This window comes from Pygocentrus nattereri, chromosome 2 (genome assembly GCF_015220715.1).
Source record: "Pygocentrus nattereri isolate fPygNat1 chromosome 2, fPygNat1.pri, whole genome shotgun sequence".
Classification (NCBI taxonomy): domain Eukaryota; kingdom Metazoa; phylum Chordata; class Actinopteri; order Characiformes; family Serrasalmidae; genus Pygocentrus; species Pygocentrus nattereri.
Genome location: NC_051212.1, coordinates 26,047,622 through 26,073,884, shown reverse-complemented (window position 1 = coordinate 26,073,884; position 26,263 = coordinate 26,047,622). Strand labels below are relative to the sequence as shown.

The 26,263-nt window shown below is 39.0% G+C and overlaps 2 protein-coding genes across 4 annotated transcripts; one reads left to right on the top strand and one right to left on the bottom strand.

Moving 5' to 3' along the window:
* The first annotated feature begins 33 nt into the window (after positions 1-33).
* Positions 34-5,524, top strand: sst5 (somatostatin 5). Of its 2 annotated transcripts, none has more exons than XM_017723075.2 (3): positions 34-209; positions 3,674-3,784; positions 4,871-5,524. In XM_017723075.2, exons 2-3 carry the CDS (start codon positions 3,683-3,685, stop codon positions 5,045-5,047), a joined length of 279 nt encoding a protein of 92 aa, XP_017578564.1. In that variant the 5' UTR covers positions 34-209; positions 3,674-3,682; the 3' UTR covers positions 5,048-5,524. The 2 variants fall into 2 exon arrangements, with proteins under 2 accessions (XP_017578564.1, XP_017578563.1); XM_017723074.2 differs by having other exon boundaries at positions 36-209; positions 3,618-3,784.
* trip6 (thyroid hormone receptor interactor 6) lies at positions 5,511-20,456 on the bottom strand. 2 transcript variants are annotated; one of them, XM_017723068.2, is made up of 10 exons: positions 20,384-20,456; positions 17,044-17,257; positions 15,402-15,550; positions 14,801-14,905; positions 13,707-14,279; positions 12,773-12,863; positions 12,405-12,574; positions 11,001-11,179; positions 10,573-10,693; positions 5,511-8,990 (listed from the first exon to the last, which is right to left on the bottom strand). In XM_017723068.2, the coding sequence occupies exons 2-10, from the start codon at positions 17,246-17,248 to the stop codon at positions 8,859-8,861; spliced, it is 1,725 nt and encodes a 574-aa protein (XP_017578557.1). In that variant the 5' UTR covers positions 17,249-17,257; positions 20,384-20,456; the 3' UTR covers positions 5,511-8,858. The 2 variants fall into 2 exon arrangements, with proteins under 2 accessions (XP_017578557.1, XP_017578558.1); XM_017723069.2 differs by lacking the exon at positions 20,384-20,456 and adding an exon at positions 19,662-19,940.
* Between the last annotated feature and the right edge of the window lie 5,807 nt (positions 20,457-26,263).

Genomic DNA, 26,263 nt, shown 5'->3' with positions numbered 1-26,263 from the left:
ATGACTGACTGAATTACTTGACTGATGAAAAATAAAATGATTAGACTCACTGATTAGCCTGTGAAATGTGTATACGTAATGAATTTCGAGGTAAAGTCATCACTTCTCTCTAGAGCTGCTGGACGGTCGGCATCCACTCCAGTAATTCAAACATTCGAGGAGTTCGAATATTTTAAATCTATTTGTTTGCTGAATCATCTTATAACACGGTAAGCATTAGCTAGTTTCGGTTTAAATGAATGTGTGCGAGCTTTTCGATAGAAAAAAAAAAACATTTCTTTGGCTGAAGGGTAACAATGCGATGCCATCTAGTGGCCTCTACAAAGAAATGTACACACAAATTTTAGTATTTAGTTTGTAGCCTATTTAAGCAACGTTTAGTATTTTCCCCCCATTTTAAGTGTTCAAGCTGCAGTCATTCTCAAAGTGGATTATCAGCAGCAGCATCTTTTCGTCTATGGTTTAGTTTAGTTGGTCTCTTATGTGGTTGTGTCATCTCAGTATTTTTTGTCTGTCATAATGTGAACTGAGAGAAGTCCTATGTGTTTCGGGGCCCACCATGTTGCCCACACCTGTGCCATGCCGTCTCAGTAAATGTTAATTGCCAGACATGAGAGGATGAATAATCAGGGTAATCAAGGAAACCAGAGGTGGTGGTTTGGGGGCGGTTTGGGGGCAGGGGGTTTTAATGCCACCTTGCTGCACCTTAGCTTGTCACAAGCCAACGTTAAATTACTATAGATGCCGTAACACTGCAAAAAGATGGAATTTACAATGAAATCCTCCAGTCACAGTGTTAAAATGTAAACCACATCATTCAGAGCAGTTTGATGTGAAATGCTCTGTTCTAGAGAAACATACCAGGTCAGAATTATTCACAGTGGTGGTGATAGGAACCAGATGTCTGAAGTGTTTAATGCCTCTAAAAGCTACATCACAAAAAGTTATTAGGTGAAATGCTTGCAGATACGTTGCTGATGTCTGAGACATTGTTTCATGATAGTTTTGAGGTGAGGTGTTGCCTAAAGGCATTTTAAAGCCTTTCTTGCTGGGGAGGTATGTGTTGAGCAAAATACTCCATCATCAAAATTACATACAAAAACTCAAAAGACAAGTCTAGGCTCACTGGCTATATAATCCAGGTCCTTATCACCACCAATGTAAAGAAATCTCAATCAGTAGGTTTTTCTACAATGAAAAAATTACATTACACCACACTGAATAGCTTTACTTGCATCTCAATAATTGACGTATGAATATTTATATATATTTTGAATTATGTCAAATTCCCTATATAGAGCTTTGAACTAGTATAGGCCACTTGGGACTATGATACACATAATAATATAAAGATATAGTATGAACACAATGTACTTCTTTACTGATTATATTTTGTGGCCATATTCCGTTTAAAAGTGTGGCCTGCTGATGCTGTCTGGCAACAGAACAAACAGAGTGTAATAGACCACAGATAACTTTCTGTTTGTATTTTTACTCCATAAATACCAGGTCGTGATAGGTGTTGGGCAGTATATGTCAGCATGCGTGTGTCTTTGCAGTCACCTGGCAAGTTTATAGGATGGATTCTTATTGGGGGAGCAGTGGGCATGCAGGCCAATTAACATTTGAGTCACTTCTCGTCATTAGCAGCTCTGTGTAACAAGGACTTCACGCAGAGAGCAAGACACGCAAACATACTTTGCGCTTAATCACAAGTGACGCACTTCTGGCCTTAACGGAGCTCCACGTCAGCGCACTCCTTTGCTTAGCAGCCATTAGCACCACTGCTGAAGGTTTCATGTCTGAGGTTTAGAACACTCTTTGTCTGCCAGGGGCTTTGAAGGGCCACTTCAGAAAGATGGCTGATGAAGAATGATGGATTTGAAGGGTATGGAACCTGCATTTGGTAGGGCTGTGATCTGTATATCAGTATTTGAGTAATTCAATGATTAATTTGAAAATTATTCAAGTAATTTTTTTAAGTTAAAAAACAAAGATACCAAACAATAGATATGACAATTGAACAATAACAAATTATGCAAACACCAACTCCACACTGTGGGTCAGAAAGGATTTGTAGCTATAGTTAAGAGAATAGATAATATAAAAATCCAGCAAAGAAACTGCTGGAAATGTAAGCAACTTCTAAGACTGAACTTAAGAATTCTTGGAAAATTGAAATCAAGTCTATTGGAAAAAAATTGTAAGGTATAACATCAGCAATTAATAGACACACTGATATTCAGTTTTTGAGTCTTCTGTGGAATTTTCTTTTACATTTCCGCTATATTTTAGCAAATATATATAAATTCTACAAATCAACAATAACTGTGCATTAAAATGTGCAGAAATGTGTTCTCTCTCGAGGACATCTTGACTTATTTTCACCTCAACATTTCATTTGACCAGGGGCACCCAAGGTTTTTTTCATATGACTGTGTATACAGTGGTGCTTTACTGCATACATTTTTACTGCATATATTTGACTCAACACTTTATTGAATTTGTCTGTGTGTCATACAGCAAGACAACAACCCTAAGTACGCAAGCCGTTCTACCAAAGAACGGCTAAAGGAGAATAAAGATTGTGTTTTGGAATGGCCAAGTCAAAGTCCTGACCTTAACCCTTCAGAAATCTTGTGGAAGGACCTGAAGCAAACAGTTCATGGGAGGAAACCAACAAACATAACAGAGTTGGGGCTGTTTTGTTCAGAGGAATGGGCTAAAATTCCAACAAGCTGATGTGCAGGACTGATCAACAGTTACAGTTTAGTTGCAGTTATTGCTACAAAAGGGGGTCACACCAGGTACTGAAAGCAAAGGTTTACTTACTTTTGCCACTCACAGATCTGTAATATTGAATCATTTTCCTCAGAAAAATAAATGAGCAAGTCTAATATTTTTGTCTCATTTGTTTAATTTGGCTCTCTTTATCTACTTTTAGAACTTCTTAAAAGAACATCTTTTATGTCAAATTTATGCAAAAATATAAGGTTCACAAACTTTCAATTTCATATATATATATGTATGAAATTGAAAGTTTGTGAACCTTATATTTTTGCATAAATTTGACATAGAAGATGTCATATATATATATATGCTCTGTGGGAGTCCTGTGCCAAAAAGGTGGGCATATGTGGGCAAACCATTTGAATAAATGTCCATCAGGCTCTGTTTCTCTGTTTCTTACTCATTGCCAGTTCATTTTAGCAGTAATTTTTAAAAATTGGGTGATTGAGTTTAAATGAATGTGACAGCCCTAGCATTTATCTGATATCAGCCATTAGAATAGGATTTCTAATGCAAAGATGACACTTTTATGTGACCTTATCAAAATTTTTCCCCACTGAGACCCCCCCACCATACACCCTGACTTTCATCCCGACACGCACCCAAACACCCACCCTGCTTACGCACATGCACAGATGCACACTCATAATCGCTTAAATATACAACCCCACCCCCCCAACTCACTCATAAGCACCCATCAACCTCCATCCTCTCATGCCTTGCCCTTTCTCCACCAAGAACACCTCCCCAAACAGACCCCCCCCCCCCCCTCTCTATAACACAGGTATATAATGTGCCTCATGCTGTCTTTGGTCCACTGTGATCAGTTCTCAGCTCTCTGAGGTTACAGGCGTGTGCGATATACAGCAAGATGTGTTCTCAGCTGCAGGTCATGGTGGTGGCTCTGTCTGTCCTTGTGTTGGTTAGTACGGTCAGTGCAGCACCCAGAGGAGACATCCTGGCCCAGCTGCAGGCAGACCCCAAAGGGAATGAGGTAAGAGATTCTTCCAATGCACGAATGTGTGGTTGTTTAGAAATGCGCTTCTATGAGTGTAACTTTATTCTTTTACCATAATTGTTTTAATGGTAATTTTTTCTCATGATTTAGAATTGTATTATTTTGTGTGTGCGTATGTATGCATGTTTTAGGTGCATGTTTGTAATTTTTATTACTTTGACTAATGCTTTTTTTCAATTTTCAATGACCATCTTTCATTCTGTATTATTTAATGTTTTGAAGTTCTTTTGTCTTTGTGGCTTTTGACTGAAAAATGTGCTACACAAATATTACAATTACTTTCTTTTTCATCTAAATGTGAATAGAGCTACTACTTGATAATGCAGAAATGTATTTATGTAAATAAATGTAAATATTAAAATGTATTATTTTATGATATGTATTAGTATTTGTGTTTTAAATGAATGATAAGATACTGTAAATGATTTTTCAATGGATTAAAATTCAAAATAAAAATAACATTTCGCATGTGAACCTGCAATTGCTCAAGGTGTGATTTATGGAAAGTTATATGTGAAATTACATATTTTCTTTATGAGCAGACAATTTACAAAGGTAGGTTTTGTTGTATTTTACCAATTTTCTTTTTTCTTTCCATTTCTTCAGCTCAACATGCTGCAGGTTGAAACAGTTCTACACAAATTATATCGGATCATATTTGATGAACATTTTCAGGATCATACTTTGCATAAAGTGTAGCCTTCAAAATGTTAGATTCACTGCAGAAAGACATATTTTGTAGAGCCACAGTCGGCTAAGTGTGACGCCTAAGAGAGAGATGTTCTCAAGAAATTTATGCTGTTCTGTGGTGAAAAACCAAAGCACAAGATTAAAATAAATAAATAAATAAAAATAAATGTTCCTAAATGGTTTTAGCACTGGAAGCAAAGCTCTAGGAGAACATTTATATAGAGGTTCTTTGAAGAACCATTCATTCAGAAGTTCTTTAGGGAACCAAAAGCAGATCTTTCATATTATTACGCCAAAGAATCCCTTCTATGACTTTGAGTATATTACAAATGTCCCTCTTATTTTCTTCTGTTTCTTCCTCTTCTTGTACAGGAGCTTTCCCGCATGCTCATCCTGAAGCTCCTGTCTGATCTGGAGATTCCAGGTGATAATGAGGTGCTTTCAGGCACAGATGTGAGGAGCGACATGGTGCGCCAGCTGCCCTTCCCACAGCGGGAGCGCAAAACCGGCTGCCGCAATTTCTTCTGGAAGACCTTCACCTCCTGCTAGCTCCACGACTTCACATCAAATAGTTTATTAGCACAACTCTGAAAGGACTTTTGTCTTTAATGCTGTAGCGTATACAGGGGTATTCCACCCTCATGCCCAATGGGGTTTATTTTTGTAGACCTTTTATTTATGTTTTTGGAATATAATGCATTGCTGTTTTATCCCTGATCGCCTCTGGATATAGACATATCTGATGTTTACTATGTTTTTGACAGTGTCTTTGTTAAGGTCATAGCGTAAAGAACCACATTTATTTAATGTGACATTTGTAGCTAAAAGTTGGGTTTAAAAGTCAGAAATTCAGATTTAGGCCACAAATATTTCAAAATGCTGCAACACAACAGATTACATCCCAAGATCATCAAATACCTACAAGCAGATCTAGTGTCATATCTGTAATATTTGTCTAAAGTGTATGGCTTATATGCTTGACTACTAAGAAAAATAAAGATCAACAAATCACTTGCTGAAAACATGGATGGATTTATGAGTTGAGATTTTTTTCTTACATTTATCAGAGAAGAGCCCCCCCCCCCAAAAAAAAAAAAAAAAAAAAAAAAAAAAGTATGTGTACAGGTAAATGATCATTATAGAGTGCCAACTTCATAGTTTTACAAAAAACACAAGGTGAACTCTGCAGCAACAAGGACACTTGTTCATTAGCACTAGTGGGCAGGGATAAGATACACCAGGGCAGAAACAAGGCAAAAACATCCAGAGATACATTTAATTTAAAAAAAAAAAAAAACAGAAAAATATCACACCTGAGGGAGTTACTGGGTGCTCAGTAACACGGCATTAAAAGCAGAAGTAAATAAACAATGAAACTATTTGGGAAAATAAGACATACCACATCTGGGTATTGGACCAAAAAAAAATTAAAAAAATATTCCAGTTAAACGATGGCACATTCAAACAAAATTCTGTTTCAAATTCAGTAAATAAAACTGCAACTGTTATTCTGTACTTTGTGTTCACTTTGATCACTGTGTATAAATGGACTAATTCTCAACATTCACCACTCCGCAAGATGAATATACTGTCACATCAAGAATACCTATTCAACGCATTGAGGCTGATGTAACAAAAAACAAAACAAAAACAACAAAGTCAATTAACACACTTCATCTAATAGTTATACCAGTAAAGAAAAGCCCAACTACTAATGAGTAGTAAAAGTAATGAATCATAAATGACCTCTTTTCTATGTGGCAAAAACGGAAATACCCCCCCCAAAAAAGGATGGCAAACTGATATTCCAGCCACAGCAACCCCTATGGCACAATACCAACCGTTAAATGACCTTCAGGATGTAAAATTATTCATGCATTATATGTTGAGTAAGTTCAATGTTTTATAGAAATCCATTTACCAAAGATTCCAAAAAGCAAGCTCAAATTCCACCTGCCCTGATTGCTACGATACGTTAACCTCACATTCAAGAGGCTCCGAGCTAAAGATCATCTATCCGAGTGTTTCACTCACTACACTACAAATCTTTTCACTGCTCCACTGAGTCCATTTGCAGCAGGGGTGGGGAACTCCAGTTCTGGAGGGCCAGATATCTACACACTTTGGGGACTTTCCTGCTCAGGTATGTTTGAGCAGGAAAGTTTGTGCCGGACTCGAACCCTCAGTTTCACACCCGTGATTTACAGCAACTTTTTCCTCATAGAAGTTACTACTTCACAGTAATCAACCTGCATGATCTAACAGAGCACACACAAGTAATTTTACTGCATTCCATAGATGAATCCCAAGTAACACTCACTCAAAATTCCTTCATTTAGCTGTGCTGGAACATGGTTCCCGCTGATGCTGATCTGAGATGGTTTAGGTATGGGTAGGAAAAATTAGCTCCAAATCAAAAAGCCAGATAAAGAGCAAATCCACCAACTTTCAGCCGGCCACAGAAAATGCAGCATCATTTTTTATATATATATACACACACACACACGTCGAAAAGGCTGCCATTGTATTAGTCATCATTGCCATGATTCAAGGTTAAATCGTAGGTATTAAACACACGATAATGACCAATTCAAGTGTTAAAAATATTGTTCACTGATATGTTTAACACTTCCTGCTGAAGCTGCTGAGGTTAGTGTTTAATAGTAACAGACACTCTATATTGAGGACAGAGGCTAAAGGACCTTTTAAATTGGATGAGCAAAATATCAAATGTACTGCAAAAAAGTTCTCTTGGTGAGCAAAAACATCTTAAATGTAAGCACCTTGTAAATTTGGACAAAATACAGACAAAATCTCATACGTCTCAATACGAAGTTGTTGTGAGAAAATGGCAAGATTAACCCATTTCAAGTAGGGATGCAACGACAGGGAAATTTTGGGCTTATGCTGATCGGGCGTACATGTCAACAGCAATGGTGTTAATATTAAAACTTAGCATTTATAAAATGAAAAATTAACATCATGATGGAGAATCAACTAACAAGCTAAACTGCTTAAAAAACTAGATGTGCAGAGGTGGAGGATGTGTTAACTTATTTTCACTTAAAAAAAAAAATAAATAAAAATTGTATTTTGACGTGGGGTGATTAAACTTTTGCAGCCAATATTTGTAGAGGGTTACAAATGCATGAAATGAATAAAATAGCCCAGCATAGCCCAAACATTCTGCTGTCCCAGAATGCAATAAATACATTGTAAATATCTGTTTGAAATATGGGCAAAATCTAAACACTAGTCCACTGCTAATTTTTTTAATCTGCCCAATCATTAAACAACCCAAATTTCAAGACATTTTAGCTTATTGTACACAGGTTTTACATTGATAACTGCACTAGCTCCGCTTGCATCGTGGACTACTTGAAGACAATTTCACCAAATCACTTTGTAGAAGTAAAGATGCCTAGGAATACACAGGATGAATAATTTGTACTATCCTCACAATGACCCCACACTGAGAAGTATTAGACAAATTGCTTATATTTAAAATCATTTAAGATGCTGCTCAAGTATTTTTGCTGTGTGACTCTTCCTGGTTACAGGAAAGGGACGTCTACACAGCACAGACAAAGTTCTGAACTAGAGGATGTCGCTGCTGTTGGGACAAAACCTCGTATCTCCATTTTTGGCAGTTTTTAACATAATTTGAAAATGCCTTCTGTTCTTTACACTGTGTATAAACTTCATGATAAATGGACCAAAAGAAATGGCCAAAAATGTTGATAATGTCTGGTTCCATTGACTTACACTGAAAGTAAAGATGATGTTTTCCTTCTGCTGTAATGTCAACATTTTGGAGATACGAGGTTTCGTTCCGACAGTAGCGATATGGCGATATGCAGAATAAAGTCAACAAAGTAAATCTCATCACGACTGTTTGAGTGACTAAAAATTTTTGGATTATTGAAGATAAATCAATAAAACAGATTCTCAGCGGCAGTGATTCTTTACTATAAAGTAAAAAGGTACCCTGATCAAACCCTAACCCTGTTCAGAGAAGTGAGCAAAACATGAACAACCCCACACCCACACACACCCACACACACACACACACACACACACCCAATATTTATATCCACTGTAAACTCACCATCTGTTTCATTAAAATGGCCCATGTAAAGGACTCAAACTTCATTCTTATTTCATGACTTGAACTATAAACCCTGAGCATGTGGAATTCAGCTATTTGTTACATGAGGTTATTCAATTACCTGCTTTCTGCTAATATAAAGGGGTGAAACAGGAGTAGGAATTTGAAAATGGTGAACTGTCTCTACGAACATCCCTCACAGACAACATCAAATACCAGAGTGGCAAGATAGAGAAAAGATGAAAGAAGTCGTTAGCAGTCGGTAGAGATTTTGGCAGAGAGGTCTTGGATTCGTCGGGCACTGCAGCTCTTGCACAGAATGTGGCCATCCAGAGGATAGCAGCCTCTGCCCTCTCCTTCAGATGAGAGAAGCAACCCACACTCCTGCAAGAAAGTCAGACACACAGTTTTGATCACATGTACTGACTGGCATTGAATATGCATCGATAGCATAATTTTAGTAGCCAATAGCAGTGAAATTATGCAATTTATGATACTGGACTTAATTCAGCAAGAACAGAAACCACATTCACTTAACCACAGAATATATAAATTAATGGCATGTAGTCTTCAAGTACATAAAGTAAGTCACAGCCTTAATTATTTTCATTCTTTTTATTATTGTTTACAGTATTTAAGTAAACATGATCGGTGACCAAGCTTAAAAAGATAGAGCCACTAAGCTAGCAGAATCAGCAACAATGCTGATACAATGAAATGTTGGTAGGAAACTCAGTGGCTGTTTTATTTAAAAATAAAAATAAAAACAAAAAACAGACAGAAAGCATGCACACATGTATAATAAAGGCAAATCTATAAAGCACACAAATCTATGAATGAGTTCATAAGAAAGCATATCGGAATTGATGGGTATCAGACCAATTTTTGCATAAAATGCTGGACCAGGTAAAGGAAAAAACTAAATCCTTAACTTAAACCCTGGACCTAATTTACTCTGAAACACTGCACAATGTGATGTTAGCTTATTTCTTCCTGTGAGCTAGTAAAAGTGCATGATATGATGAGCATCTAAGTCAGCCAAGTGCAGTGTTTCTATTAATTATAGCTTAGTCATTTTTATAAGGCCCATATTATCGAAAAGATTTTTTTTTAGAGGGGGAAAAATAAAAACAGCCTGATTTAGAGTTTAGAGTATATTGTTGATTCACTGCATGGTGAATCATAAACTAAACTACACAAACAGCTTTTATGATTCGCTGTTTTTGTGATGTCACCAAAAACAAACATTTACATACATCCTCCTATTTAGCCTAGAGCAGTTCTAACCTGCTCCTTCACACTGAACTTAAGGAGTATTCCAACACAGACTGATTTCTGAAGTGCAATACAGGGGAACCAATTGTAATAAATGTTAACATTTATTAGTCTTAAAAGGCACAGCACCAAAACCAGCCTGATTAATTCTAAGAAATAAAGAGATGTTGGAAGTGGTCAAGCTAACTATGGTAAATACAATGGTAAAACTAACTATGGCTGGCTTTGGTATAAAAGACCACATAAGCATAGATTTAGGGGGGAAAAAAAATAAACAGATTTCAATTTCGGTATCAGAATAGAAAGGGGTATTGTTCCATCTTCAGTAAGCATAGCTCGCAAAAGTTTAGAGAATAAGAAGTGAGCACTACAAAAATCTCAAATACGTGTTGCAAGAACATGTTGCACTTTGATTCAGGTAAATGCTTACTGGCTGTCTGGTAGCGTTGGGGGTAGGACTAGATTAAAATCAAAATGGAGCAGTAAACTTCTTTGTAGAAATAGAGATCAGCCTTTTATAACATCCAGCACAACTTTTCTTCAGTCTATTCTCTACAATGCAATGCAGGGTTTCCTTCTTCATTGCTTTCTTCTTCTGTATTTTCAATATTTACTTTTTACATGCCAGAAACAGCAAGCAATTAATAATTAAACTCAGTGACAACTACAACTACAATTTAGGTGTGCTTACCTCACACACATAGCAGTTCACATGGAAGCTGCGGTCCAGAGCGACAATCCTCACAGTCTCCTCCTGGCCTGGCTCAGGCATTATGGGCTGGCCGCACACAGAGCAGCGTGGGGCAAACTTCCTGCACATGAAACAGGTATCTACATTGCTTTTTTTGCAAACCGATGCACACCTCACAATAAACTAATGTTTGGGAGAAATTTAACACCTGAAGATTCCTAGTGCAAAAAAAAGCTACACAAGGTGGTCATAAACCTCAGGTCACTACTTTTGCCAAAAACACTGAACTATTCTTGCATGTAGTTAAGGACCCAGGATGGCACAGAGATTCCCAGAATGATACAAAACACACACACACACACACACACACACACACACACACACACACAATGATTCTAGCACTCAGAGATCAACACTAGTTCAGTTACCTGTGAAAGTCCTCAATGCAGTGGATTTGGGAGGCAGCATCCACAGTGAAGGGCACCCCGTCCAAGCAGCAGCCACAGACCACACAGGTGAAGCAGCGTGGATGGTAGGCTTTACCCATTGCCCGCAGGATGCGGTCCAGGATTGGGCTGGAGCACTTCGAGCACCGCTCCAGTGTGCTCTGAACCACAGAAACAAGACATGGAGACAGAAGACTAAAAAACAAAACACTGAGATGGAACTCTACACTGAGAATGAATGTCTTGGTTCTTTCTCTATGCCATTCTTCAGATAACGATTTTTAAAAAAAAATAAAAGTCAAAACAGAGAACTGCAATAGTGAAGTTCAACAGAAGACATTCAACATTTTTTTGAGAAATATGGAATCATCAGAAAACACAAGAAACAGTGTACAGCGCAAGTGTTTCTGTCTCCAATTCAGTAATTAAGGTTCTGGTCTGAGAAAGACATTTTCTAGGGTTTCATTGCCAAAATGATACGCACTAAAAATCCCTGACCAAAAAGGTAGGTGTGTGTTAAAGTGGAGGATGAATGATTAAAGGGGGAAAAAACCTACCAAGAATAAAGGTTAACTTACTTGCCATCACAGTTTCCTAATAATGGAAACATTCATAGGACCCAGTTGGCTACTTAAACAGTTGTATTTATGTCTGACTTTTATGCTTCAATGCTGATTTGTACCTTTTTTGCTGACAAACATAACACGCTACATTTGAACAAATCATGACATCAAAGTAAGCAAAGATAACAGACAGCTAACAAGGTACAAGGCTTCTTCATAAATATTCAATAGCAAGTTTCAAGTTTGAAAGTTTCACTGTAAAACTGCACATTTAAAGTAAAATATATTGCCTGAATGTCTAGTCAAGTATTATTTGGCTGTTTTAGCTACAGTTGCCATGAAACACTTAATAGCACAAATAGCTTGGCACAAACAAAAACACCAAAAAGCCTCCTTTAGTGGCACTAGCAGAAATGAGTATTATGCTACTAGTGTTAACTGAAAAAATAAGGCTACTTAAGAAGTGTAATTGCATTAAACATTGCAGTGTAATGAAATGTGTGACTGCCACATACCTATATCGCCACTCTGAGCATAACTGAAAAAGTTTATGAAATGACAAACATCTCAGCCCAAAAATATAATATGGCCAAACACATAACAGGTGAGCTGTACAGACAGTGCTGTTGATAATACATCGCAACGCATCTGTGTCAGACCTAATTAAGTCAACAGTATTTCAGTGTTCTTGGAATTAGAGATTTTTCCAGTGCCCAAATTCACATTTAATGTATCGTTTCACTACACTATAAAAAGCAGTAAAAGTGAAAAAGGGACAAATTAAAGAATACAGAAGGGCAAAAAGTTACAAATTAAAACTCACAATGTAACAGCTCTCACAGTAGCTTTTTTTGTCCAGTGCATAGAAAGGCTGGCCTCTAAGGCGAGCATGGCAGGTGATGCACGTAAAACACTCCACGTGGAATACTTGCTCCATAGCAATACAGCCACTGCCATCACCTAGCACATTATCCCCACATCTTGCACAGCGGCCTGAGAGACAGAGAGAGAGACAGACAGAGAGGGACAGAGACAGAGAAATGAACAAATGAATGAGAAATCAATAATAAAAACACTAAGGGCCATCTGGCTGCTGAAGAAAGTTACAGGAAATAAGTTTCACCTTTCAGGTTTATGCTTAAAGCAACACTTCTTTTTTTTTTTTTTTAGGGTGCGAAAGACAAATCATACCAAAGTATTCTTCTGCAGGGGGATGATTCATGTCGTACACCAACTTCTTAGTGAGCCGATCCAACTCCTCCTCTGGTCTCGGCAGTGGCCCCTGGTGGTACAACATGGTAAAAGTCAGCAGTGAGCTTACACAAAGCAAATACAACTGTGGGCTGGTACTTACAAAGATTTCTGAGTTAGAGGCCTGGGCCCATATTCACAAAGCTTTTTAAAGTAAAGGTGCAGATTTAGGATCAGTTTCTTGTCTTATTTAAGATGACCTTACAGACAGAAACAGATGTACATTCCTCAGCTGACTTTTGTGAATATGGGCCCAGATCTCAGATCAAATTCCTTTGACAAATATGGTCACAAAAACTATGTCTACTGCCTGGGGAGCCCTGAGGACCAGCTTGGGAACTGCTGTTCCAGATCAACACTCCCACTCCTGAGGTGAATACAGGCCAATGTTTCCTAAATGCATTGTACCACAAATACCACCCAATAATGGCAGAGTAACCAAGAACTACAGCAGTGGCTCTCAACCTCCATCCTGGAGTATCCATGTCCTGCAAAGTTTAGCAATTTCCCCTGCTCCTATTCTGCCATAAATGTGAATTACTGATTCATAAAGGAGCACTGCACCAACACTCTTTGTGCGTGTGTGGAATCTGATGCACTGGTTCAGTTAGTGGTTTAAAAGGAGGGGAGAGAAACATACATTTTAAAAATTTGTTTTTAACATGCATTTGGACACTGAAAAAGTCTTGGGCTTTGTCGCATTCCTCTGGTGCAAATGGAAACTGTACTAGAAATGCTGAATGAAACACTGGATGACACTTAAATACTCATGGCTTTAAAAAAATTTTAATGTCAACATTTATCTACAACTGTGTGCTGAGATTGCTCATCATAAAAGCCCTAATTACTCACTAAACCTTAAGAGGAAAATTACCTTGCTAGGTTGGTATGCTGACCCCTGTTCTTGTCCTTTTTTCCCTGGCGGTCCCTGTACCCTGATCGGTGCTTGAACTTGACCTGATCCCCCCTTATACGTTGCCGGGTCACCGTGAGCCTCCTGGGCTGGAGGGGGAGGTGGTGGGTACCAGCCCTGTCCCTGTCCTGCCACTTCAGGGTAATGAGGGCGGTCTTGTTGAGTGGGGCGAGAAGCATGCTGGCGGGGAGGGGGCGGAGTGTAGGCTTGCTCTGCCTGCCGTCCGCTCTGAGAGTAGGTAACAGGCTGGGCAGTTTTGACTTGCACGCTGAAGCGAGGCCCAGTGGGAGTGGAGGCAGTGGTGTAGGAGGCAGGCACTGGCTGGGGGTATGGTTTAGGGGCGGAGGAAGAAGGGGACGGATAGGCGTACTCTGGCTGTGGAGTGGAGGTGTAAGGAGGAGAGGAATGGTACTGACTCTGAGGATGAGGAGGGTAGCCCATGGAGGGTCTAGCCTGGGACGGTACTCCCGTCTGGCCAGAGGGTTTGTAGCGGTCGCTGGGTAGGTGCTTGTTGTAAGGCACATTATCGTATAGCTGCGGGTGAGAAAGTTATAACGAACATACCTCAGGAACATTTCCTCTAGAAAATCTTTAAGTGTTAATAGCCTTAAAATCTTAGTTTTCTTAAGAATCTTAGAAGTCTATGTAAACAGAATAATTTGGATTTTTTTAATGTTTCTTCAGTATGATGCATCTTTTTTTGAATAATATTATTTAGGCTTCTATGTATGATACAAGTTTTAGCAAGTAATTGCACACACAATGCTCAACAATGTCAAGAGTTGATGTGTACAAAAACCTTTATGTTGAATGTCTCAAACTCATTAGCTTTACACCATTAGCCACCACCAAAATCATGTACCGTAGGCCTGGTGTAAACAGCCAATCAAAGACTTCTGAGGAAATTCATTAACTGGAGCATGTTTAGTAGACTGTGGTTGGAACTAGACTCTAATTATAGCCATGTCAACCTATCTTGACTTAAATTTTTTTTTGCCCTGCAAGTTGTTTGGTAGCAAGGTTTATACTGAAGAAAGATGACAGAGGAGCTGTACCTGTGTGCTTGAATTTGGAGGGTGGCTGTCCATGTCAGCCAGCATGCAGGTGAGAGAGTCTATCTCTGCATCAATACTAGAGAGGTGCTTATCAGAGCCTCGAGCCTGAGAATAATATAATAAAACATATGGATTCATTTACCTGGTTTACAGTTCAGACACCAAATAAAGTTTCTATTTAGTTTTTTGGTGACTAGAACATGAACTGACCTAAGCAGGATACGCAATAATAATAATAATAATAATAATAATAAAAAAACATAAAACAACATATTAATTTTTACCATCAGCACATAAAAGTGTTTACAGGGGGTCATGCACACGTCTGGGCCTGCTTCTTCTGCTGTTTATCAGATTAACAAAGTGAAAGAAATGTTTTTTCCTCCCTCTGACATGGCCACATCTTTGAGAACTCAGAAGAACACAACTGAACTTTAATGTATTTATATATTATTCCAAGCCCAAATTATACTACTGATCATCAACCTAGAAGCAAATTTTTAAAAGAAATTGAGGCTATTACTGCAATGAGACTCTTTAAAAAGGAATGCGTTAACATTATGATTCTGCAGGTTACAGAGGACAGATTTGGTTGACTCACATGGTGATCGTAGCTGGCCATGTGTGGGCTCCAGGAGAGGTGGTTATCTTTGGACCCATCTGCTGGAGGATAGTAGTGCTCTCCTGTTTTGGGGTGGTATGGGGACGGCCCTGAAAGGTCATCCTGATGCTGGTGATACATGCTTCCACCTAAATAACCAAACACATACAAATAAGTAGGGATGCAACGAGACCGTTATCAGGCAGATACTGCACTCATTTACTCGTACTCCTAAAACTCATCACTACCAACATTTTGATACCTGCTGATGATGTGTGATATAAGCTGAGTGCAGCTGCCGCACTAATGAACAAATACAGTGAAGGAGACTTCACATGTAGGAGTGTTACTGACTCTGTGACAGACACAAAGCCGTCGCATATATACTGTGATTTTAGACAGTTTTAAAACACACAATCACAACTGCTTCCCCAATACAGGTGAAAAATAAGATAAATGAGGCAAAAGTGTTGACAGTTCACACCAAAGACAATATGCTAACTAGTCTGTTTGACTGAACAGAACTGCAAGGTGATTTTTAGACAGAGTGCATTGTCTTATCGTGTATATTTCAGTGCAGTGTTAGCAGTGCTGCTGCTGCGTTTTGCTCAGTACTTGGCGCAGAGTGTTATTTTGAATGAAACAGCTGGTGAAAATGCTCATGGACAGAGCCGGCTAAAGAGGCTGTGTTTCACACAGCATGGATGGAGCGTTTTCAAGCAGTGCAATTCAACAAAAACAAGATTTCTAAAAATCATACAGTGCATGTCTAGCGTTAGAGGACAAAGTACTAAAAAATAAGTACTCATATGCAGTCTAAAAAAATGGTATTGATACATCCCTGCAAGTAAGAATGGTGACTAAAAAGATAATCTTATCAACGTGGACAGAACAAATGTCACCCACAATGCCACACTGAACAACAACATACTGTTTGGTTGGATGACAGTCTACCTGCTGCTGAAACAGTCATGAAATGATTCACATCTTTTTATGTAAAAAACTGGTCTTTAACATCAGTAGTGTTTTGTGCGAATATGCGAGAAGGTCCTTTGGGTTTATGATTCATAGTTCACAGAAACCGTTGCCCAATATCACTCATTAACAGGCAGCTAGAAAACAACCACTTACTCTGAGGCAAACATTCTACAAAGAGGAAACAAAGGACCAAACAGATCCAACACAAAACACAGTAACTTCATCGGTTTGAGAGCTGCCAAATTGAAAGAATTCAATTAAAAACAATGAAAACATGCAGTCTGTGAAAGAGGCACATCTTGCAATAAAGCTGCCAAATGACTGAGTTACCACCATATTTCTGTTTTTACTGCACTGTAAATCCAAATGTTTAGGTGTTACAGTTTGAGCTGTTGTTCTATTTGATAAACTAGGGAAAGTTTGACTGTAACATGAAATAAACACTAGTGTTTTAAACCTAACCAAAACAATTATTTTTGAAAATAAGTGTCATCTTCTTCAACATTGGCTCTTATTTGATGTTACAGTCTTTCTCAAATGTGTTCTTTAACATGGGAACAACATTGATGAATGTAAGAAATACATAAAGTGAATCTCAATCAACTATTTATGAGAGCTTGTATGTGGGTTTGTTGTTTTTTTGGGCCTTAAAAGAAATTCTCACCTGAGGGTCCAGTGGCCATGTACCTTGTCGGTACACCATGTCCGACTGCTGCTCCATTTTGGTCATAAACACCATATCTGGGCCTCTGGTCAGAAGGACCCTTTTTGGGCAGTCTGTAGTAGGCAGGTCCAGCATGTGACATCTGTGCTGCAGGTCGCTCAGGACTACCCAGAGTCCTCGGAGGCAGCCAGGTGGGGCCGGACATAACAAGCTTCTGGTGGCAGAGCAAATAATTTTCGTTAGGAGTATGAAAATGAACATATTTGTCAGTATTTTGAACTAGTGTTTAACCTTATCTCTATAAGACGATTAGCAGAGACAATGTGTCCTGTACTTCGGAAAGAACAGAAACCCTATACACTACAAGAGATGAAACCTACTGATCTATTCACATTTATTTTGAATTAAGAGGTTTTCTGCTTTGTCATGTATAATGAAAGGTTCAAATTGCTGTCCATAAAAATCAGTTTCTTATTCTGAAACCAATTTAAGAGTTTTTTTTTCGCAAGAGCTGCAATTATAGATGACAATATCAACAGCATTATCTAAAACCATTTAAATGGAGAATTTTAAGTCAATAACATCGAGCCTGAGAACTGCCTGCAAGTTACACAAATCAGATGCATCCAAACACCTGTGCGCTGTGTATTTGACAACAAAGCCACTCTGGTGCACACCTTTATTCAGCATCCAAACCTTAGGCCAAAAAAAGTGAACATGCAGGACTATGAGGAAATGGCCAGGATCATTAATGGAAATCCCCAGGGTCATTTAATAAACGCTCACTAACTGAACATCAACCAAAAAGAAGTACGCCACTACGCCCGATCACACCGACAGACGCATCTGTCACCAAGGTCTTATGCCTTGCATGTGTGTGCGCAGATGGTTACCAAGGGAAACTAGAGGATGCTCTACTGTGGGTTTCCTATGGCAACTTGCAGTTGCTACAACAACAGGCTCTGAGTTAAAAAGCAGGAAAAGGGAACCATTCCTAACCAAGAGGGGAATTCCAGGGGTCCTCAAGCAAACAGCCTACCACACATACACGCACACACACAAATTCCCACAGGTGCGAAGTTCCTCCTGATCCCCTCCATTGGCACAATGGCCATTGTCTTTAATATTTAGACGTGACCCTTTGTTTACAAGCCTCTACATGAGAATGAGATAGGAAATGTTGTGTAATTATCAATTTTGTTGACCCATCTGGACAAGCACAACAATGTCCACTTCACAATGGCAGTCAAATACAAAATACTGGAAGGTTCTTTTTCATTTACAAAGCTGCCTTCAAGGGGGGAGGGAGTTCATCAGGAAACCAAGGCCTAAACTTGACACAAAAACAGATGAGTAGAGCTGAACGATATCAATAACATTCAGTACTGCAGTATTTGCAGAATACATCAGTATCATAAGTCTGCATTATTAAAGTTAATTAACACATGCTTAAAGTACACAAAATAAAATGACTTGGAAACAGGGATATCACTATTTTACAGTTATTATATCACATATATAATGCTCATGAGCAACTAAAATACCTACACAACACCTGTAACGTTCAAAAAGGAAATTACATTAAGTTTTCAAAATGAATAATTCAATCTGTGAGATGTAAACAAAGCCATTCAGAGTGGTTTGAAATGGTTAACTGTAGAGAATTTTATCAATGTGGATTTCGTAGACCAGTCCTGATAGGAACCAGAGACTGATGTCTACAACTCAAATGTAACCATTTTACTCACAACGCAAAACAACCAGTAAAGCTACACATGGCAAAGATTTAATATATAAAGTTCATAAGGATAAAATAGTGGAAAATCTTTTGAATAAAAAATCTTGGGGTACCACCCCTACCCCAAACAGTTTACAACTATTGTAAAACAATGTTTTTGGAACTAATATATCTTATTTTTTACCATTGCATGTGTTCTCTTTGTGAGGTAGCCTGTTAGAGTAATTAAACAGCTCATTAATTTGGACGTCTGGTTCCTATCACCACCACTGTGAACAGCTTTAGAAAGAAGTGTTTCACAACTAACCACACTGGATGACTTTGCTTACATCTTGAACATTTTAATGCAGAAAGTTCGAGAAATAAGTGGATTCACCCTCTTAATGCATCACGACTAGTCAAACAACAGCTAAAAGGTAAAGGAAGCTGTCCTCTCACTACACTGGGCTGCAGCCAAACAAGCGTCTGGAAGTTTGTGAGGAGCGTCACCGTCACTAGGCCGACTGGGCTGGTATGTGAGCCCTAATCACACTCGAGGAGCGTCTGGCCGAGATACGCGCACCCTAACAAGCCAAATAACGAGCTTTTTGGCTCAAGACATTCCTAAATTAGCTGTTTAAAAAGACTTAAACCAGAAAACACGCTGAAGAGGGGTGTACCTATACCCCTGTCGTTTATGGGTAGGAGGGAGGGAGTGAATGCTACCGCTGTGGCAACTGAACGATAACTTGTTTAGCCAATGACCAAGTGAACTGTTAAATCTCGGCACCAAGGCCGCCCGGCCGGTCCACACTACACTAACCTCCTGTACTTCCAGCAGGGCTGTAACTCTGTGGGAAAACGGGAACAATGGAGCATTTACTGATTTCCGTAACGTTACCTCCTCGAAATGCTGGCTAATCCACTCCGTCTACAGCCGGCCTGACTCGCCTCTCATCTCATCTGCGGAACCAAACACAGTTTTGCTTCGACTGCTGCTCAAAAATCAGCAACGAGCCTGCTCGCCCCCTGTGTTGGAGTATGGGATATAAAAACCCTGAATCTGGTAAACATGCCAGGCGAATAAGGAATAACGTTAAAGTCTAACAGCTCCAGACATCGTGTCGCACACGAATCTGAAGTCAGCCTCTTACTGGAATGGACCCGCTCCACCTTAAATGGTGCAGTAGTTAGGTTACATTCTGGCGCCTGGGACGTTTAAGGTGGAACGGGGAAATTCGAACAAGACGCTGGCGAATAGGAAGCCCAACTTCGGCTTCACTGTATACAATCAAACGGATTTAAACTGAACTCGGTCACTGAAACTCTCATCCTGTCTGACGTTACTGTTGAACAGCCATGGAGTAGCAGCGTGTTCGAGCCGTTAAAGCCACAGTGTTTGGCTGTTTGGTGCCCAACAGCCCGAGCTGTCTTTCCAGCTCGACGTACTAGATAACTAACGTTACAGCTAGCACCATCCTCACTTCTTGTTGTTGCACCAAAGACCGTTGAACTGGCCTGCATTACTTCGCCACGACTTCACGGTTACATAAATAAACTTTTCATAACAATGTGAACTAGGCTGCTTTCTAGTCCAGTATTGGATGCATTCCTGTAACCTACTTTTTTCGTGGATCCTGCGTGTGCGTGCGCCACAGGCCCAGTAGAAGCCGCGTCTTTCCCCACCCGTATTGGGACAAGCTTCGCCTCCCCGCCCAGGATTGGACACTTGTCCTTAACATCGACGGAATCCGTATGAAAATTAACGACTTAGCCAATCCTAGCGCAGCTGCAGGCATGCTGCCAGCCAATCCGAGCACAGGAGGCGGGGTTTGTCGAAATACGGGTGGGGAAAAATACGCTAGGATGAGCTCTGAACGCGTGACGTTAGGGGTGGTGGTGGTGGTGGTGGGGGGGGGGTGTGCTGGCCAGGCAGTGTCCCATATTGGAATGACAGATGGTGCATATCCTTATCTACAGAAAAAAGGGAAAAAAGGGGGAAAAAAATTGTCACCCATGGCGACCTAATCCCTAAGCCTTACTTTGTACAGAGGCAGCGTGAGCTGTAAATACATAAAATAAACCAGAGGAAAGAGAAGGAAAGACACATAAATCTTTGCTATGTTTGGCCTTACAACTTTGAGAAATAAAACGTCTTGTGTTCTCTTATAAGAATGATTTCTTGAAACTTTTACTTCAGTCATAATGTCCCCATATTTGTGCACTCGCACTAATCTATCTATCTAATCTACTCGCACTATCACACTCTATAGACCTCTGTGGTTAGTTTACATTTGTTTGGTTTAGTTGGTGGAATCAGACTGACCTGCTAGAAGTGGTATGAAGTGGACCAGCTTGAAGTGACCAACCCTGGTGGTATTCACAAATCATCTTAAAATAGATCACCAGTTGCAGGATCATATTTGCTGCACTCCCTACAGACCTATATTACTATGTGGTCAAAACATACTGGCCTAGAAACAGCACTCTTGAATATAGATGCTTTGCGAAAACTACACTCTGAACTGACCCTGGCTGACCCAGAACCTCCACACAAGCAATGAAACCTACTGCTGTCACTCAGCTTTTCATGCCAGCCAATCGGCTTTCACACCACTATTATTTGCCAATTAGTACAATAGTTGCCTACACCAAGTCCTCAAGAGTCTAATCAAATACTCACACCTCTCTCTCCTTATGGGGATTTATTTTATGATTTCAACAGCCAGACAGATCACATTACACCCCTTAGGGGACATTGACGTTGACCTGAGGACTCCAGTGAACTGTTATCTCATTATAGTACTGCAGCGGAAGTGGATCATGTGACAGATTAATGGAATGCACCATAAGTGCAGAAGAAAGGTTCGTCTAATGTTTGATGTTATTCAGACACTTTTATTAAAATCAGTCTCAACCCACATTTGCATGTGGTTTCATTAACAACTTCTTATATTATGCTTCACAGCTTGGAGACATGGGTGAACACCAGTGTGGTCCCAGGTGAGTTACATGTGTGCTCCAGGTGTTCTCCTGTAGGAGCACAGCTTTGGCTCGTCCATAAGCTTTTCTCAGAATAGGCCCTCGAAGGATTCGTGGAAGTACAGGGACCGTTAAGGGGAAGTGTCAAGGAGACATTGACTCTAATGGGAAATGTCAAGGATAATTCCTGGGACACTAGAAGTTATCTTCAAGCATCAATGAACAGGTAATACTTAATCAGCATGTGTCTTTTTACGCTTTTGAAACTTGTATTATAAAGCAATGCGAACAGTTGTCATATTAACAATTAACAAATGCATAGAATTCTAATGGAAAGTAAGCCTATAGTCGGGATTTTTGACAAGGAATGCTATAGGGGTGGGCAATATGATTTTACATTATGAGGATAAATTATGTGATGGTAGGAATGCTTATTGCATTATCAAACACTGTAATAGAATTCTAATGAAAAATAGGCTTGTAGTCTACTTAACCATTTTGACAAAGGAAGCAATGAGGTGGGCAATATGACAACATGTTTTCAGATGATGATAAATTATGAGATGATATGGTATTCGGGGTATTGTCAGTACTTTTAGAACACTGAATAAGTGCATTTATCATAAATCAGATATATGTAGACCAATTATAGAGAGCCTGTAAAGAACAACAACCACTGTACAGTTACTGCATAAATTGTGTGGTAACAAAAGGTGATTGGATGTCAGCCCATTATGGCAACATCTTATTTAATGAATATATTTTTACCAATTTCTTTTTTATAGTTTATTTTTGAAAGCACTGAATAAAAAGGTATTGTATCTTTTTCTGCACACAAATGTAAGAAAAACAAAATACTGTTGAATCGTGATGTTAAATTGTTGCCATATCACCAGGCTTAAGGGTGCAGGCACATAGTTCAATTGTCTTAATATGTATTTTCCAAAGAAATAGCATGAAAAACAAAACTTCAAACAACTTCATGCTTAATTTGGTTTATTCTTAAGAACTGATGTGGTGATTTTCTTAAAGAATTTACATTCTTTCAAAGTGTCTATTAGTGAATCATATTCACAGATAACAGGTTCATCAGTTCTTTACTTGAGCCCACAGTGACTTTCTCAGACTGGATGAATCAATATCGCAGAAGAAGGTTTTCATCACATGCTTAAACTCTGCCCTCGATTTGTGTGGCTGTTGACAGGCATGTGAATAGGCTATTGTTGTTAGCAGGGATTTTTCTTCAGATCCATTTCCGATAAAAGGCTGCTTTGCATGGCATTAGCTTCTATTAATAATGCTATGTTGGATACGAAAGGTAACATGGACCTGAAATATCATCACCATGTTTAGCAGGAGTGGGTATAACAAAAGCCTTTAGAATGATTAATGATTTCAATCTGGGGTCAGAAGGCTAGAATAGTAACCACATCTAACAACTTTCTTTCAGATTTCCGGCCACTTCCAGAATGACAGTGACTCTTAGTTGATTCATGGCTTTCCTCATGGTCTTTTCTCACTTTCCAAGACATTTCCATTACTCAGAGAGCACTAGTCCATTCCTCACATGAAACACACACACACACACACACACACACACACACACACACACACACACACACACACACACACCCAGAGACTCATCAACATAAAGTGTTCACATATTCCCCTCTACGTCCGCAGAGGAAGCTCCTTTTCAGTATTTCTTTATTGTTTTCTTTGTCTACTTTTTTCCACGTTTCTGCCTCCTACTACCTTCCTAAAGAGGACAAACAACCCCCACCTCACTCAGTCCCCCACCATTCCCCACCGGATAGCCCCTGTGTATGTCCTTATATGTCTAAAACACTCAGCTTTGACAGGAAGAAGCAGTTTATCACCACCAGTTATTGTTTCAGCAGCTGCAATAGTGGAATTGTTAGTGATATTATAGAAAGGACATAGTTAAATAGTTTAAAAGTAACTATTTTTTGTAATTTTTGTACTTTCACAGCCTTGCACACTGTGTTACTTCTTGTTTTTTATGCTAGGACAAGCAACAGAAAGGTCTTATATTGCATGATCAGTACCTACAGTGGTCATGCAGAGAAACAGCAGTTAAATAGCCAGAACACAGCATCATTAACATAGTTAATTGCTTTGTGGTGCTCATATCTGGGTCATTACTTGCTGACTGCACATTAAAGAGCCATTTTCTTAAGCACACAACAGACTGAACCTAGACTTGACTAGATAACTAGACCCAGATGGAAAAATACAATTCAAGTGTTGTGCTTTTTTAAAAAAAACTAAAATAGCATTAAACAAAAACATTTCAAGCAATTTTCAACATTGCAAAATGGATTTGATAAAAACACACCATGTATTGGAATATGGGGAGAATCGATTGAAAATTCTTTTGGTCTCAAAACTAGATGACCTCAATATATCTGGGCAAAATACTGCACTCACAATAGAACAACTGACATGCTTTACTTTCAGAGTGCATGAGGCTATGTAAGATTGTCTTAAGCTGTTGATCTACAGTAGAATAATGTACAGTAGAGATTCACCCCACCCAGAGTGTGCTGCAGGACGCTAGGCGAGACACGAAGCTGGGGATAAAAGTGGTGCTGCTGCCAGTCCGACAGACTACAGTTTCCGCTAATTGGTGAACCTCCTTCAGTAATGTTCTCACTTTTCCTCGGCCGCCCCCCTCTTCCGTTACTCGCACAATGCCTGGAAGTCGCCTAGACCCACATCTCCTTCTATTTTTTTGTCTGTTGTTTTCTTTTTCTCTTTTTTCTATCTCCCTCTTTAGCCAAAGACACAATTGATCCAGGCCCCCATCAAAACAAATAAGAGCACAAAGACACACACACGCTCTTGACACCCCAGACCAAAAGATACTTCCGACTCACATTAGAGTACTGAGTGCATGTGAAGGTACAAAGTAAGTTTTGTAATCACATAATGATACATATTTGAGATTCCAGACTAATTTTCTTGTTGGGTGAGGATTACTTTTTTGGCACATTACTTACTTGTACTTTAATGCAACTTTTCATGCAAGGTTGCTTAGCGAAATCCTGCCCTTATTTGGATGGTCTGATACCATTATACATCACATTATTTGTATAGTAGGCCTGTATTTCACAATCTTAGTGTGTAACAAGATCTTCTGACATTTTTCACCAAACAGTGATCAGTACATCTAACTAGGCCTCAGTTTCCCAAGTGCATTTTAGTGTAAAGATCATCTTAACTATTAGAGAGAGTGTTCAGTGTGACGCTTCTTTGTGCTATGATCCTTTTGGGAAACTGCCTAGTTCAGTACATATGCTACACTGAAGAAGATCTTGCCTTATGGAAATTTATTTGAGACTTTAAAACAAACTCAAGTTTTGATTAAAAATACTAGAGGCTGAGATTTATTCCCTATGACGCGTTTGTACCACTAGTATGGGGCATGTTTACAGCCTGCCTTGATAAAATTTAAAGCTAATGCTTATATTACGTTGCCAATGATCTCAATAGACCTGAAGGATGAGTAACCACGCTGAAATAAGTGATGCATTAATCTCTTTGTCTTTTAGTTCATTTTTGGCAGCTGTATTGAAGTTATATACTTTATTTGTGTATAATCGATGCACATATTTGAATGAAAAAAAAACCCAGCAGATCACTTTTTTGTGTGTATTAGGTCTATCAGTATGTTAGAACATCAGTGTGTTACCTATTTATTGTACCGTTCTTATGCCTTTCCAAGGTGCCCCAGGTCTTCTCATTTTGGGGGGTGATAGTAACTAGACGTCTTGAGCATTTATTGCCTCTGAAAAGCATTTCAGAGAAAGTTATCCCTTGAAGTGGTTACAAGTCTTCTGCGTGTAAGCTCTGGGCTAAAATGTATCATTGAAATATTATTATTACTACCATTTTTGCAGTCCCCAAGGACTATTTTTGTGGGGGGTTACACTATGGTATTGTTATCAACATTCCATTAAAAAACTCTGACACATGTTAGGTTCACTGGCCATTTGGATAGTAAATATAATGCCTATATTTGCATTGTAAATATTACAACCTCCCTATCACCACCACTGCGCAGAAAATTTGTTTTCTCTACAATGAACTCTTTCACATGAATAACTCTGCATAATTGAATTATGCAGTAATTTTGAAAAATGAGTGCCCATTAACTGTTCTCTGCCACTTGCTATAATCCAGGTCACAATTCTTTAATACTTGCCATATAGAAAAAGCATACAATTCTATCAACCAGTAAAGGACAAATTAATCTTAAAAGCTTATAGGGCAACCTAATGTGTGCCAACAACTTATTAAGATTAGTCTGAGACTGCATGCACGTGAGCATGCATGTGTCAGAATCTTTCCATAAACTATGTATATCTGAATAGTCAGAACTGTAGTCATAAAATGTTACTGAAATCAATGATATGATTTCTGTTCACTTTTAATTATTGAACCAGGCAACATCGTTTGTACAACTAAAAAAAGAAAACATTGCAGGAGTTTACAGAC